A 15,882-nucleotide genomic window follows, 5' to 3' on the forward strand; every position below is an offset into this window, starting at 1 on the left:
GCCTGGTGAGGTTGACTGTGATGTCAAAATTTTTGCAGATGACACCAAAGCTAACTCAGCCATCCGGAATATTGAAGACAGACACCATTTACAAATGTGTATACATAAACTGGTTGAATGGACAAATACTTGGCTGTTGCAATTTAATAGCAAAAAATGCAAAGTACTCCACCTAGGAAAGAACAATCCACATTATGATTACGTAATACAAGAGAATGGATCAACTAGTGTACTGGATAGTACAACTGCTGAAAAGGATCTGGGGTCACCATGGACCCAGATTTAAGGTTTGATACACCTATAAGTAATGAAAAAATAGGAAATCAAATTTCTGGTATGCTTTTGAGAAATATTACAAATAAGTGTCCTGAAATTATGGTTCCTTTATTCCAAGCTTTAGTTAGGCCCGTAATTGAATACGGGAACTCATTATGGTGCCCCAACTTAAAAAAGCACATAAATATGATTGAAGGTGTTTAACGCAGATGTACTAAGTGTATAACTGGTACTGGAGACCTTAGTTATAAGGAGCGTCTAGCTCTATTTAAACTGCCCAGTCTAGAATTTAGGCGACTGAGAGGTGATCTTATTGAAGTATTTGATATCATCTTCAAAAACCAAATTGACAAAACTTTTAAGGACCATGTATTTTCCATTGATTTAAATCTTTATTGAGTCAGAAATAAATGTATACACTATGCCTGATTAAACCTTGGAACAGTTCACTATATAGTGATCCAAAAGCACATAATGGACATTATTATGAGGGCAAAAGGCTTCTAGCCTATAGCCGAATGTTTCTGCGAGTATGCACAGAACTTTTTGTTTTAGCCTGTTGATGAATTTTTAAAGGAAATAAATTAGTATATATATATATTTTTTTTAAATTAAAAAACAACAAACCCAGTTGGAATCAAAACTCTGAAATTGGTTGAAGTCGTGTCTATGCAGCAATGAGCATATAGGCATGTGTTCAAAGGGGCTAATGGAGCAATGCTAACATCAGAATGATTGTTGCATCAACAGAGTGGAGTGTTTACCTATTGTCTGATGCCTTTATGGTCAGGTTTTTGGGGTTTTAGGTCATGGATAGACTTAATGTTGCACCAGTCCAGTGATGCTTTAGGTATGCAAATCTGGTTCCAGCTTGGCTAGTAGCTCATTTGAAACATCAGGTTATCATTCAGAAAACCACAAGTCAATGTGTCATTCTTATGCAGCTTAAATTCTTAGGACCAGTTCTGTTAAGTTGTTAAGAACTAAAGAAGGCATCACTACATTTGGACAAATACACATCTGCTGAGCAGATGCCTGACCAGCAGTATAACCCAACCCGCTTGAGGGGAAACAAATAATTAATGTGTGCGGGCACACACACACACACACACTTGAGAAGATGATGTCACGCACGGTGCATTGTGGGATGGGATGCCATTTTGTCGGGCGCAACGAACAAAAACAAAACTACATGACACGATGCTAAACTATGATTGTCTCCACAAAGATACTGAGCAATGCCACTCACTTGTTGCATTTTTGGTTGTACAAGCCGAGGATACAATACTGATTTGGGACCCACTCGGTATCGATTTTTAACGAAACTACAGCAGGAATCAGGTTGAACTCGGAAGAAGTCACGGAACAAAGGAGGCAGGCATGTATCGCAGCTATCCAGCGCACCACAGTGACATTTTCAAATACCAGTGGACATTTGTGTGTTTGTTCAAGACATTTCTGTGGAGATAACACAGTAGCTATGAACTAAAGTGTATTCTCAAGTGTTTTCCCCAAATAGGCTAGTTTTCACTACACTTGTTGAAGCTTTGGCTTACTCGAGTTTTTCTAGTGAGATCTGACTCGTGTTCAGATGAAGGCCCACAATCTGTTGGCTTATCATATGGCTTCACTACAGGAATTAGCCTGGTAGTTTCTTCAGTCTCAACCTCTGTTACTGTTCCATAAGTCTCGACCTGTTTGTTACTGTTACTGGACAAAGAGAGTGAGACCGAAAGAGTGTGGATCTGAGTGTGTGTGCGCATGTGTGTGATTGAGTTTGTGTGTATGCATGTGTTGATAGGTGTGTGTGTGTGTGTGAGAGAAAGAGAGATTAACTGCACAGGTCAACATAAAAGGTTTATCTTTTCAAGTAGGCCTACCTTTGGTATATTGAAGTCTCACCCTACCAGGCCCCATCTCTTCACCTTGGGTATAGCAGAGTCAAAATAACAGAAAACACTCGACACAAAAGAGTGAAACATAGAGAGGAAATATTGAAAAGTTAAAAGTTTACTGATGATATTCCATTTTTTTAATTTTCCAGACAGTATTACTATAGGGATTGAGCGATGACATCACGAAACTAGGATTATCAGAGTTATTTCCCTTCGTTCCAGTCGCTGAGATTCAACAGTTGGTTCGATGATCTGACGTGCTCAAATATCTTGTGCTCTTGATCGATTAACAAGTGAAAAATAGAAAAGCAAACTAAAGAAAAATGGGAAGAACATAGACAAGCTTGATTTTGAGGCTAGATGTCCATACATCAATAAACCTAGCATTGTGAATGGCTTCGACCAGTACGATTCAGTTGAGAGTGGTTGTGTCTGCGTGTGTCACTATCGTATGTGTGTGTGTGTGTTCTTTGATTTTACACCTGTTTACTAAGACAGAAAAAAGTATGCACGTTCTGTTAGTGTGCTGTCAGTGTGTGTGCTTGTATGCACTGATCTAAACAAAATTTAGACCAGTGGCTTGTGAGCGTGTGTGTGGTTCTGAGTGGTGTGTCAATGTGTCTAGTGTGTGTGTGTGTGTGTGAAGGATTCACTGTGTGCTTTGTGTGTGTGTGTTGTGTTAGACAGAAGGAAGGGGAGAGAGAGTGCGTGCATGTTTGTGTGACTTATGTATGGGTTGGGTGGGAAGGTTGGTTTCAAGTTGTGTGGGCCAACAGCTCAAGCACACATATACACACTCACACTATCACAGCACAAAACAAACACACACTGACACTGCACACATGCACATGAACACACACACACACACAGAACAGGGCAAATTTCACATAATTTCACCTCTGTAATTGTATTTCTTTTTATCACAACAGATTTCTCTGTGTGAAATTTGGACTGCTCTCCCCAGGGAGAGTGCGTCGCTTCACTACAGCACCACCCTTTTTTTTTTGTATTTTTTCCTGCGTGTAGTTTTATTTGTTTTTCCTATCGAAGTGGATATTTCTACAGAATTTTGCCAGGAACAACCCTTTTGTTGCTGTGGGTTCTTTTACGTGCGCTAAATGCATGCTGCACACGGGACCTCGGTTTATCGTCTCATCCGAATGACAAGCGTCCAGACCAGCACTCAAGGTCTAGTGGAGGGGGAGAAAATATCGGCGGCTGAACCGTGATTCGAACCAGCGCACTCAGATTCTCTCGCTTCCAAGGCGGACGCGTTGCCTCTAGGCCATCACTCCACATGTTAATATGTATGTATGTTTTGTGTTGTGATAGTGTGGGTGTGTACATGTGTGCTTGAGCTGTTGGCTCACATAGCTTGAAACCAACCTCCCTACTCAACACATAATAAATCACACAAACATACACACACACTCTCTCTCTCTCTCTCTCTCTCTCTCTCTCTCTCTCTCTCTTTCAAAACACACACACATACACACCATGACACAACACACATACAAAGAACACAATGAATCATTTGCACACAAACACACTAGACACATTTACACACCACTCAGAAATACACACACTCACAAGCCACTGATCTAAATTTTTATATCACTACATACAAGCACACACACTGACGGCACTAATAGAACATGCGTGCACATACTTTTTTCCGTTTGAGTGAACAGGTATAAAATCACAGAAACACACATACATAGCGAAAGTGACACAAGCAGACACAATCACTCACAACTGAATCATACTGGTCGAAGCCATTCACAAAGCTAAGTTTATCCATGTACAGACATCTTGCCTCAAGCTCAAGCTTGTCAACGTTCTTCCTATTTTCCTTTGCTTTTCCATGTTACACTTGTTAATCGATCTTGAGCCACAAGATGTTCAAGCAAGTCGGATTGTCAAATCAACAAAAGTGCTGTTGAAGCGGCCCAATAATAAGATATGAAGGGAAATGACTCTGACAACCCTAGTTTCATGACGTCATCGCTGGTTCCCTTTTCACATATAGTATCGTCCTCTTTACTCAGTTTACTGTCTTCTATGAGTAGCTTCACCTCGACATCATTTCTTACCTCTGACCATTCCCAGAGTGGATGAAATGATATTGTTGTCTTATGTTGAAGAGATGTTTGAGGTGTTCAGGGTTTTCTTCTCATTCTTTTGTTTCTTTCAGGTCCTGTAACTAACATCCAAGGTGGTTTGTCCCATCCATGATCTGCGTCCTATATGGCTGCCTTTTTGTTCCTTCACTGCATTGTGCAATGGGTTTTGAGAGTTTTCTAATGCTCAGAAATCGGCCTTCACCAGTTCAGAACTAATGATAGTTAATATAACTGTAAGATTTAGAGATTGTCGAATTTCAAGAATTCATTGGATCACTTTCAAGTTAGTCATAGGATTTGAACATCACTGAAATTTTTTTTTTTTTTTTTCATTATCTGTACCAGCAAAAAAAGCATATCGTGTTAAACAACAAGAAAAAAGTCAATTTTTTTTTTATTTTTTATTTTTTTATAAAATAATTATGGCTCCTGTCCAGGTGCAAAATTTTAACATTTAAACTTTGAGTAATTGAACTTGTTTTAATTCCAGATAAGATCTGTGACCAGATCAGTGATGCCATCTTGGACGCTCACCTGCAACAGGACCCCAACGCAAAGGTAGCGTGTGAGACGGTCACAAAAACGGGAATGGTGCTGGTGTGTGGAGAGATTTCCTCCAAAGCCAATGTGGACTACCAGAATGTGATCCGTGGTTCCATCAAACAAATTGGATATGATGACTCATCAAAAGGTGAGTATCGTGTGACATTTTATTCAGATGTTGAGGGCTATTAGCAATAGTTTTCAGAGTTTAGGTTTGGTTCAGAACACATTGTGTCATTTGACTGGTTCACCACAAAATATGTGGGTCATTTTAAAAAACAATGGGTCAGGAAAATAACCCGTATTCCCCAGGTGCCCCCATCAGGTCACCCTACACCCACAAAATTTGTATTTGAAATTTCCTTTGTACATCATATTCATTGGTACAGGTCATTTAATATCTGTCTACCGATCTGTCTGCCTGTATCTGTATGTATTTATATATAATATAATTTTGTGTGTGTGTGAGAGAGAGAGCATGTTTGTTGTATGTAGAGACGATATGCTAATGTTTGCTGCGTCATGAACACGGAAAATACAACAGTCGTCACTAAACCTTATTCTACAATGCAGACTATGCTGACTGCTCTGGATAGCAAATGTTCACATTATGGTCCAGTATCTATACAAGGTAGAAACAAAAATAAAGCAGTACTGCTGAAAAGACATCAGATCTGCAGTATAACTGTCACTTGCATTGGTCTAGTACCATTGTTTTAGGAAAGTACTTTCATCTCTTTTGTGGAAATCCATATCTTCACACTTGCTAAGTCTGAAATTTTCTAGAGAGAGTAAAGTACCATGACAGGACAGTGTGCAGACCTGTTTAATTCTGTTCTTTATATATATATATATATATATATATATATATATATATATATATATGTATATAAAGAGAAAAAAGAAAAACAAACACATCAGTCTGTCAAATATTCCAAATTTTCGGAATGATAACGTTCCTTTCTCAAGGGAAAAGTTGTTTACATCATACATGTTACCAGGGTCACTCTTACGCAGCTATTATGACACAAGCACGCCATGACGTCATCTCTTCTTTTATGCTTTCTGAAGGCCTCGGGCATGCCCTGTTTGTTTGGTCATAATAGCTATGTTTTACTGGATAAAAACTCTAAAATGATGAACGATCGTTGACTCTCTCAAACTGCAATCACTTCCACAGTAAGCACTACAGATCCTACACAATATCTGCAGTGTGTGAAATATTGAAAAGTTTCTTGTGGTTAAATTGTACATTTTACTTCTGCAAGTCTTTGTTATTTAGCAAAATTGGACACATATTCTTCTCTCTCTCTTTTTTATTATTATTTTGTTTTATTTTTTTAATACAGTGAATCATATTGATATGCACCATTAACGTTGCAACTTTTTGTTTTTGCTAGCTTTATTGTGTGTGTCGTGATAATTAAAATATTCTGAACATTACTGTTTGTGTTTCTTGAAATGCTGCCAGCGAAGACCAAAAATTCCAGCAAAAGTTGAATTGCCCGTAGTTTTCGATTCATGGCAACTCAAAAATTAAGGTGGATGCCATCAAGAAGTAAAATGGTAAAGAAAACCTGAAGAAATCTTGCACTTGTTGGGATGAAGAAGAAGTACTGTTGGAAACACAGATGGAAGCTGGCCTTGGGATCCAGTGAGGTGTCTGACCTTTCACAGCCGAACACCAGAAAGAAAAAGTAGGATGCCTTTGGTGAAGACATCCAACAGAGAACTGATGAGTTTACAGGGGACCAGATTTCTCCAGATCACTACCACAGTACCAGATTGAACTCAGAAGGAGTAACCAAGAAACATCTGATCAGCTGAAAAGTGGAGAGGTTGAGCAAATCTGCATTAATTTGTTTAACTTCTTCATGGGAGAAAATCCTGACATTCAACTCTCTTCTTCAGTGCACTGTTTGGAAGGATGTGTCCAGTGGATGTCTTGCTGTAAACTTCCAATAGCAGACTGCTTGTGTGAATTATGCACCAACTTTGATCTTGCATTGGAGACTATCCAGCAGTTTGCATCATCACACAGGCAGTATGAACTCATTTTTATTGACAAATATGACCTCTTAAGTGCAACACTTTTCCCAAAGGTTAAAACATTTTTTTCATCTTTAGGACTTATTATTGACATAAATAATCAAAACATTTATTCAGAGGTCTGTGTTGTGGATCTGCAGTCAGAAGCTTGTGAGACGGTAAAATTTTTGCAAAACAGGGTTGGATACTCCTGCTTTACCTTATTTCAGACACTGATGACACCAATCATTAACAAACATGGACACCATAATTTCAGTGTGTTAAAAGCACATCAAAGTATAAAAATGCAGCATAAAAATGCAGCAAAGGATGGAATCCCAGGAAGAAAAGATTAACTTATTTTTCTTCCATGTTTATTCAAGCAGCCTAGATTGAAAGGACTGATTGAATATGTTAGTGCATTGGAGGTCAGGTCAGGTCAGGTCATTAGATCTGCTACTGGTAAACTGTAATCCAGTACAACCTGTTCAGGATCGGGTCGGGTTGCCGGCGACTAAACCGGCACTCCCACTGCTCCCTTCCGGGACTGGTGAGGCGGGTGGCTAGACACCCTTATGGAGATCCATAAAAGGGCGTTGGCTCAGGAGAGCCACCGACGGCCATCTAGCTAAACTGTGCTGTGTGCATGCAACACGCAGTTGGCCCCCGGGGTGTGTCTACCCATGCATGCGAAGTCTGGATCCGGCAGAATCTGCGGAAGAAACCTATCAGTTCAATGGACAGGAAGGCGGTTACAGCAATGCACTGTGGAGTGCAGAGAGCAAGATGAGACACCGAAAGGATATCTTGGTCATCCACTGCATCCGTGCTCATCCTCCAGTCGTCTCGACTTAGTCTTGCCACTGGAAGTTGGTGGACCCGGACGAGAGAGTGAGGTCGACGTTGCGCAACTCCTCTTCACTTTAAACAAACTCATCGCGCAAGTCATCAGTCATCCAAAATGACCTTTCATCCTTCATCACTTCATCACCCCCAAGTCCTGTGGCGACAGGCGAGCGACGAAACGACAGGTGTGGGTACACTGGCAGTCGCAGCCGCAGACCTGCACGCAGGCGGCTCAGGCCATAGGGTCGTTCTTCGTCGACAGGAGCAGCGATGGAGCTCGGCAGCCATCTGAGCGTCTGAGCAGCCCTCTTTAGGAATGCACTGCTCACCTCCCTGGCATGAGGAAGGGGCTAGAAAAGGTGCCCTAAAAATTGCCTGCTCCATATCACCCTGGTCAGCATACCGCGGTTGGCGGGGACCCTACATCAGCGGTCGAAACAAAAAGAAAGAAAAGAAAAAAACAAGGATCGTTCCTCTCACCATTGGTGCTTGGAACATAAGGACTCTCCTGGACAGAGATAACACGGACAGACCCCAAAGGAGAACGGCACTATTTGCATCCGAACTCGCCAGATACAACATTGACATCGCAGCCTTGAGTGAGACTCGGCTTGCAGACGAAGGCGAGCTCTGTGAACTGGGATCTGGTTACACCTTCTTCTGGAGTGGACGAGGAAGCGAAGAGCGACGTGAGGCTGGCGTTGGTTTTGCAGTAAAAACAGCACTTGTCAGCAAGCTAGCTGGAATCCCAAAGGGAGTCAACGATAGGCTTATGACCATGAAACTCCCACTGGCATCTGGCCAGAAGCACCTCACCATTGTCAGTGCCTACGCCCCAACCATGACCAACCCGGATGAAGTGAAGGCGAAGTTCTACGAGGACCTTCACTCTGTCATTGCTGCTATCCCTAAAGCAGACAAGCTCATCATTCTTGGGGACTTCAATGCTAGAGTTGGCTCTGACTACATCTCCTGGGATGGAGTGATTGGAAAGCACGGTGTGGGCCACCGCAACCCAAATGGATTGCTTTTGCTTCAGACTTGTGCAGAGCATGAACTGCTGATAACCAACACAGTTTTCTGCCTCCCTACCCATAACAGGACGTCATGGATGCACCCTCGCTCAAAGCATTGGCATCTCATCGATTACGTCATCATCAGGAAAAGGGATAGGCAAGATGTACGTGTAACAAAGACCATGTGCGGCGCCGAGTGTTGGACAGACCATCGCCTTGTAGTCTCGAAGCTGAATATTCGAATCCAGCCCAAGAGACGCCCCCAAGGCCAGAGGGCTCCAAAACGGCTCAACATCGCTAAGCTGAATAACATCACCATCAAACAGTCCTTTGTGGAGCTGCTGGAAGATCGTCTGGAATCTGCCTCTCTGGACAGCCAGAATGTGGAGTCTGACTGGAGGACCCTGCGTGAGCTGATCTATAGTACAGCTTCAGAGACCCTGGGACCCATGACCAGAAAGCACAAAGACTGGTTTGATGAAAACTGTGATGAAATCAAGCAGCTTCTGGATGAGAAACGCCGTCTGCATCAAGCCTACCTGAGCAACCCAAAGTCCACATCAAAAAAGGATGTGTACAATGCCATCCACAGGACTGTTCAGCAAAAGTTACGCCAGATGCAGGATAAGTGGCTGAGTGACAAAGCTGATGAGATCCAGGGATATGCTGACAGACACGATATGAAGAGGTTCTATGATGCCTTAAAAGAAGTCTACGGCCCCACATCCTCAGGATCATCCCCCCTCCTCAGTGCAGATGGGAATACCTTGATCACTGAGAAGGAGAAAATTCTCGAACGCTGGGCTGAGCACTTCAACAGTGTCTTAAATCGCCCTTCCTCCATAAATGATGAAGCCATAGACCGTCTCCCACAAGTCCCCATCAACGAAGCACTGGACGATCCGCCAACACTTCTTGAGACCCAGAAAGCAATCCGTCTGCTATCCAGTGGCAAAGCACCTGGCTCAGACTCCATACCAGCAGAGGTCTACAAGGATGGAGGCACTGTGCTGACTGAGAAGCTCCATCAGCTGTACTCACTCATGTGGAAAGAAGAGACGATCCCCCAGGATTTCAAAGATGCATCTATCATTCACTTGTACAAGCGAAAGGGGAACCGGCAAGCCTGTGATAACCATCGGGGCATTTCCTTGCTCTCCATCACAGGCAAGATACTTGCCAGGATCCTACTAAACCGCCTCACAGCACACCTTGACCAAGGTCATTTGCCTGAGAGCCAATGTGGATTCCGGAAAGAGCGCGGAACCACCGACATGGTGTTTGCTGCAAGGCAGCTGCAAGAGAAATGTCAGGAGCAAAATGCTGATCTGTTCTCCACCTATGTCGACCTCACTAAGGCCTTCGACACCGTGAGTAGAGAGGGACTGTGGAAGATCATGGCCAAGTACGGATGCCCTCGGAAATTTATTTCCTTGGTCAGCCAATTCCATGAAGGCATGCAAGCTCGAGTCCAGGACAATGGCGAAACATCTGCTCCTTTTGCTGTCACAAATGGTGTCGAGCAAGGCTGCGTCCTGGCTCCAACGCTGTTCAGCCTCATGTTCTCTGCAATGCTTACTGATGCCTTCAGAGATGGTGATGTTGGAATCGGCCTAAAGTACCGAACAGATGGCAAGTTGTTTAACCTCAGAAGGCTTCAAGCAAAAACGAAGGTCATGACAGACATCATCAGAGACTTTTTGTTTGCTGATGATTGTGCCCTCAACGCTGGATCTGAAGCTGACATGCAACTCAGCGTCGACAAGTTTGCCACTGCCAGCAGGAACTTCGGCCTTACCATCAGCACGAGGAAAACTGAAGTTCTCCATCAGCCAGCCCCAGGGAAACCCTATGTTGAGCCCAACATCACAGTCAACGGTCAGAGACTCAGTGCGGTGGAGCGGTTCACATACCTTGGCAGCACACTGTCACGAAATGCGACCAGCAGCACACTGTCACGAAATGCGACCATCGACGATGAAGTGAACGTCAGGATTGCAAGAGCAAGCGCAACTTTTGGCAGACTCAGTGCAAATGTCTGGAACAGAAGAGGCATTAGTCTTGAGACCAAGCTAAAGGTCTACAGAGCAGTAGTTCTCCCCACACTACTGTACGCCTGCGAAACTTGGATAGTGTACCAACGACATGCCAAGAAGTTGAACCACTTCCACACAACATGCCTCAGGAAGCTGCTGAACATCAAGTGGCAAGACAGGACCCCAGACACAGAGGTGCTCGCAAAAGCCACCCTTCCCAGCATCTTCACCATCCTGATGCAGTCCCAGCTTCGCTGGGCTGGACACGTGGCGCGCATGCCAGACCATCGGCTGCCCAAAAGGCTCTTCTATGGCGAGCTGCAACAAGGGAAGAGATCGCACGGAGGTCAGAAGAAGCGCTTCAGAGATACTCTGAAAGTCTCTCTTAAAGCGTTTGATATCGACCCTGACTCCTGGGAGGAATCTGCAGTGGACCGTGACAAATGGCGCGCTGCTGTGCACAAAGGCGCCAAGTTGTGCGAGGCCAACAGGACTGCAGCAGCTGTTCAGAAGAGGCAGGCCAGAAAGTCACGGGCAAACAAGCTCCATGACAATGATATGCCTGTCTTTGTCTGCCCCAACTGTCAGCGAACATTTCGTGCGCAGATTGGACTATTCAGCCATCTGCGCATTCACAGATAGATTCATGAGCATCCTCCACCCCACCCCACCACCACCCTCCCCCCATCCCCCAGCTGGATGACAACGATGGTCATCATCGATCTCGATGGACACACCACTTGCATGCATCACTGTGTGACATACAACAAATTAAAATGTATCAGTATATTCAAGAATTCAAGTCGACTTGAATAAACTGCTTGAGTTAAAAATCCAGCAAACTTACTGAGGGCACTTGCAGAAGGAAACTGGCCTGCACTAAGTTCAACAAAATATGATTAACAGAGCTTGAAAACAATTGTTAGTGTAAACTCATCGACAGATATATATTTCATGAATCAACAGCATGTAAGTGTTGAAACAGTAATTTATTCCAATGTTGCTTGATATTCCATCAGATTATTTGATACTTGGATTCCATGTAACACACACATTTCTCGGTTACATAAATATAACTATGCCCAAGTGCTACATTATCATGGAAGGAAAGCTTTTAATAGCTGAACCAAAACAAATCAAGAGATGCACATGTAACAGCTTTTTCATTGTTTGTGAAAAATTGTTAATCCACAATGTTGTGCGAGTTTTGGTCTCCACTTACACATGAGCTTTATATTCAAAGCATGAACAAGTATTTCATCTCGGGTTTAATATTGGACACATTACCTTAAGCATCTGCATTGATGGCAACAGCCTCTACATGACTGAGGCCATGTTGTTTTCTTCAAAAAGCAGTACTTAGTGGAAATCATGCAACACATGACACGCCAGTCACCCTGGTTTACATTTTGCTGATTTTTTATTTTTTTATTGAAGTCTAAGTATCCCTGTTCCTTATTTATTTTCTGTTTAACTAGGTAAATTTAAAGTCATATAAAATGTGTTTTGCATTGTTTTTACGTTCCTTTTGATTTTCACCCCCATGTCCCAAAAGTGTTTCCAGTGTTGTACATGTGCACATATATATCTTTTATATTATGTCTTTATTCAATTTTCAACACATATGCATGTGTATAAAACTTAAAGTGGGGGTTGGGGTGCATTTTGGTGTTTGTAAGCCCAGTGGAAAAGATATCAAGTGATCAACTGTCCATGTGGTCACTTTGTGAGAATGGGTCATTTGTGTTGTTTTTTTTTGTTTTTTCAATGAAAAATGTTTTGATTTTGTCATAAGATATGTTGGAACTAATAGAAGGCACTGTGGCAGTTAGGTGTTGGACTTCTGAGCCAGTGTTCAAATCACTAGTGATCAGGGTTCAAGGTCCAGTTTTGGCATGATGTCATATCTTTGCGAAAGGCAGTTTATCCTAATTTTCCTCATAGTCATTCCACCCAGGTGTGATTTGGTTCATGACTTAGGTTAGGGAAGGTTTAAACAGGGGAAGGAGAAAGTTTGGCTTCGCATCCTATGCTGAGATCCAGACAAAGTGGATGTGAATTCACTGCCCCGTTTGCCATTAAAGGCTATTGGACCTTTTGCTTTCATTGTTTCAGTTTTAAAACCAGTTATCTTTTCCAAACAATTAGTTATAAATAAGTCAGAATTGTGGACTTTTCTTTTTTAGAATAATGTGTAGAACTAGAACTTTGAATTTTAGGGGTGGCAGACATTGGCTTTTTTTTCTTGCTTTTTTTTTAAAGTACTATTTAGAATTAATAATAGATGAGATATTCCTGTTGTTTTTTTTGGTTTTTTTTAAGTTTATTTGTATTTATTTATTTTTTTAGATTTCATTTTCTTTCTTGTGACATTTTATTGGCTTGCTTACAGGCTTTGATTACAAGACCTGCAATGTACTGATTGCTTTGGAAGAACAGAGTCCTGACATAGCCCAGGGCGTGCATGTTGATCGTGATGATGATAACATTGGAGCTGGAGACCAAGGGCTCATGTTTGGCTATGCGACAGATGAGACAGAAGAGTGCATGCCTTTGACTGTTGTTTTGTCCCATCAACTGAATGCCAGAATTGCTCAGCTGCGACGAAGTGGAGAGATGGCATGGGCTCGCCCTGACACCAAGACACAGGTATTGTGTTACAAAGTAAATAATCTACCTAAAATCCTTACACAGTGTTTCAAAGCAAAAGATAGAGAAGAAAGCATGATGGTATTTAGTGGGTTTAAAAAATATGTTTTGAAATTTTATTTTTCACAAAAAGGACACACAATGGGAGCAAAGAGCATATACAAAACATTCCAATGGAGTTTGTCTTATTCAATGCCCTTGCAGTTACACACAATGGACAACGCAGTGGATTTGCTAGGATGCACCACATATACATGCGCACACATGCTTTCTGCACAAACTAATATTCATTTTGGGGCTGAAAATCAGCAAGAAAGTTTACTTCTCTCCATATATGTACAGACATTCATATACTTGAACTCTTTCAGTCTGTGCCAACCACTCAGCTTTGTTCTCTAAGATTTTAGAATGTTGTGCCATGGAAGCAAAATCTGCAACTTACATGCAGTCACCACAAAGAAATGTACGTTTTAGTAATTTTACTCACAATTTGCAGAAATGTGATGAGGAATTTCTATAGACATCACTTGTCTTCACTTGTATCATTTTTTTTTTCTTCTAGGTATTTGAAGTGCATTGGTAAGGGAGGGTGGACAACACAAATGCCATTTCCAAAAATGGGGAAAATATGGAAGAAATTGTTAAGAAAGCACAACAGTGCCTCTACTTTGTTTGGCGCCTCAAAAAGTTCGGAATTAAAAAAGAAATCATGGTTGATTTCTACAGAGCAGTCATTGAAAGTGTAAAAGTGTGTTAACCTTAGCTGTTACTGTTTGGTACAGAAACATTTCCAAGGCAGAAGTCGCAGCCCAGAACAAAATCGTAAAAACTGCCACCAAAATTACAGGGGCTGATCTACCTTCTCTAGACATATATATAAGCAGCTACTCAAAAAAGCAAAATCCATCAGCCAGGACAAATCACATCCAGCTTTTGGGATTTTAGAGATGCTCTCCTCTGGTTGTCGGTACAGAAGTGAAAGGATGATAACCAATCGCTTCGCCAGTAGCTTTTTCCCCAAAGCAGTCAGTGCCCTGTCTATTCTTGGCTTCCTGTCTGCTCTCTCTCCTTTTATTGCAACATGTAGCTGTACAACTGCCCTCACCCTCTGTACGGTAGTACAGATCAACACTCACTTTTATTCTTGTCAAGCAAGCCATCTGATAAGATTTTGTCACCACAAGCATTAATTGCATCATTTTCACTGAGTTGTTAATCTTTTGCAATATCTTGGGTGACAGTCACAAAGGGTGTTCCTAGACACTGCTGTTTCAAAGGGTGTTTGAAACATGTTGCTCTTTCAAGCCATTAGAGCCAGATTGTGCTTCGTCGTCTGCCATCATGAAATTTTCTGGGGAGGTACTGACAGTAATATCAATAATTCCATTATAAAGCATGATTGGCTGTTGCTCCCCTTGGATAATGAAAGACATATCAAGCTTCCTGACTGGTGGTTATTTGGACACATTAGCTTTAAAATGCACCTGTAAAAAATCCTGAAATGATGGGGATGTACATCATGGGGCACTGAAGAGGTTAAATAGTGCGTATTCAAACTCTGGTTAATAAAAATTATCAATGGTTATGTTGGCATTTAGGCTTGTTATATGTCTGAATCCCCAAATAGAATTTATATTTTGTAAGCACTGAATATAATTACTGAAAATGAGATAACAGAAATTCCCCACAGATACAACATCAGCTTGATTGGTATTGTACAGGTGACAGTGGAGTATAAGTATGTGAAGGGAGCAGCTGTCCCCCTGCGTGTGCACACTGTGGTGATCTCGGCCCAGCATGATGAGGAGGTCACTCTGGAAGAGCTCCGCAAGGATCTCATGGAGAAAGTGGTTAAAGCAGTCATCCCATCCAAATACCTGGATGAACGCACCGTTTTCCACTTGCAGCCTTCTGGCAAATTTATCATTGGTGGACCCCAGGTAAATAGAAATACAATGTTTGTACAGGATGATAAATGAAGCTAAATATATTGTCTTTTTTTTCTAGTTTTTATGATTTACCTGTGCATGCTGCCAAGTGAAATTTAGGATAATTCCGAGTATAGAGAAAGGCCCCACCCCTTGACTCTTTCAAGTCCTGACTGAAAACATGTCTTGTCTTGCATCTGAATAACAGTGTAGTCTGATTTGCTGTTCTATGACTGAGGTATGTACTACTTTTTCCAGTGTTTTGTGTGGGTGGGGGGTGCTGTGAGTGGGTGTGTGTGTGTGATCTTGTTTTGTGTGTATGTGTGTCTGCTGTTCACGATGCAAGGATGGTGATAGTTTTTTCTTGGTTTTCTTTGATGGATGTTGCTTCTCTTTTATAACATGTGATTTGTGGAGTGCAGCGTGTGATTGGTTTTGTTTCTTTTAAAAAATTTTCTTGATTTGGTTTTTATTTTTTTTATTTTCTTGATTACCAGGTATTGTTATTTCTTTATTTGTGATTATGTGCGTCCTTGTGAGGG

At 41.9% G+C, this 15,882-nt stretch overlaps 1 protein-coding gene across 1 annotated transcript in view; it reads left to right on the forward strand.

Moving 5' to 3' along the window:
- LOC143292981 (S-adenosylmethionine synthase-like) overlaps positions 1 to 15,882 on the forward strand; it is a 51,305-nt gene that overhangs the window by 3,030 nt on the left and 32,393 nt on the right. Inside the window, exons 2-4 of the mRNA XM_076603718.1 lie at positions 4,785 to 4,985; positions 13,156 to 13,412; positions 15,134 to 15,352. Coding sequence (XP_076459833.1) covers positions 4,785 to 4,985; positions 13,156 to 13,412; positions 15,134 to 15,352 — 677 coding nt within the window. The remainder of the gene's footprint in view (positions 1 to 4,784; positions 4,986 to 13,155; positions 13,413 to 15,133; positions 15,353 to 15,882) is intronic.

Source organism: Babylonia areolata, chromosome 18 (genome assembly GCF_041734735.1).
Source record: "Babylonia areolata isolate BAREFJ2019XMU chromosome 18, ASM4173473v1, whole genome shotgun sequence".
Lineage (NCBI taxonomy): Eukaryota > Metazoa > Mollusca > Gastropoda > Neogastropoda > Buccinidae > Babylonia > Babylonia areolata.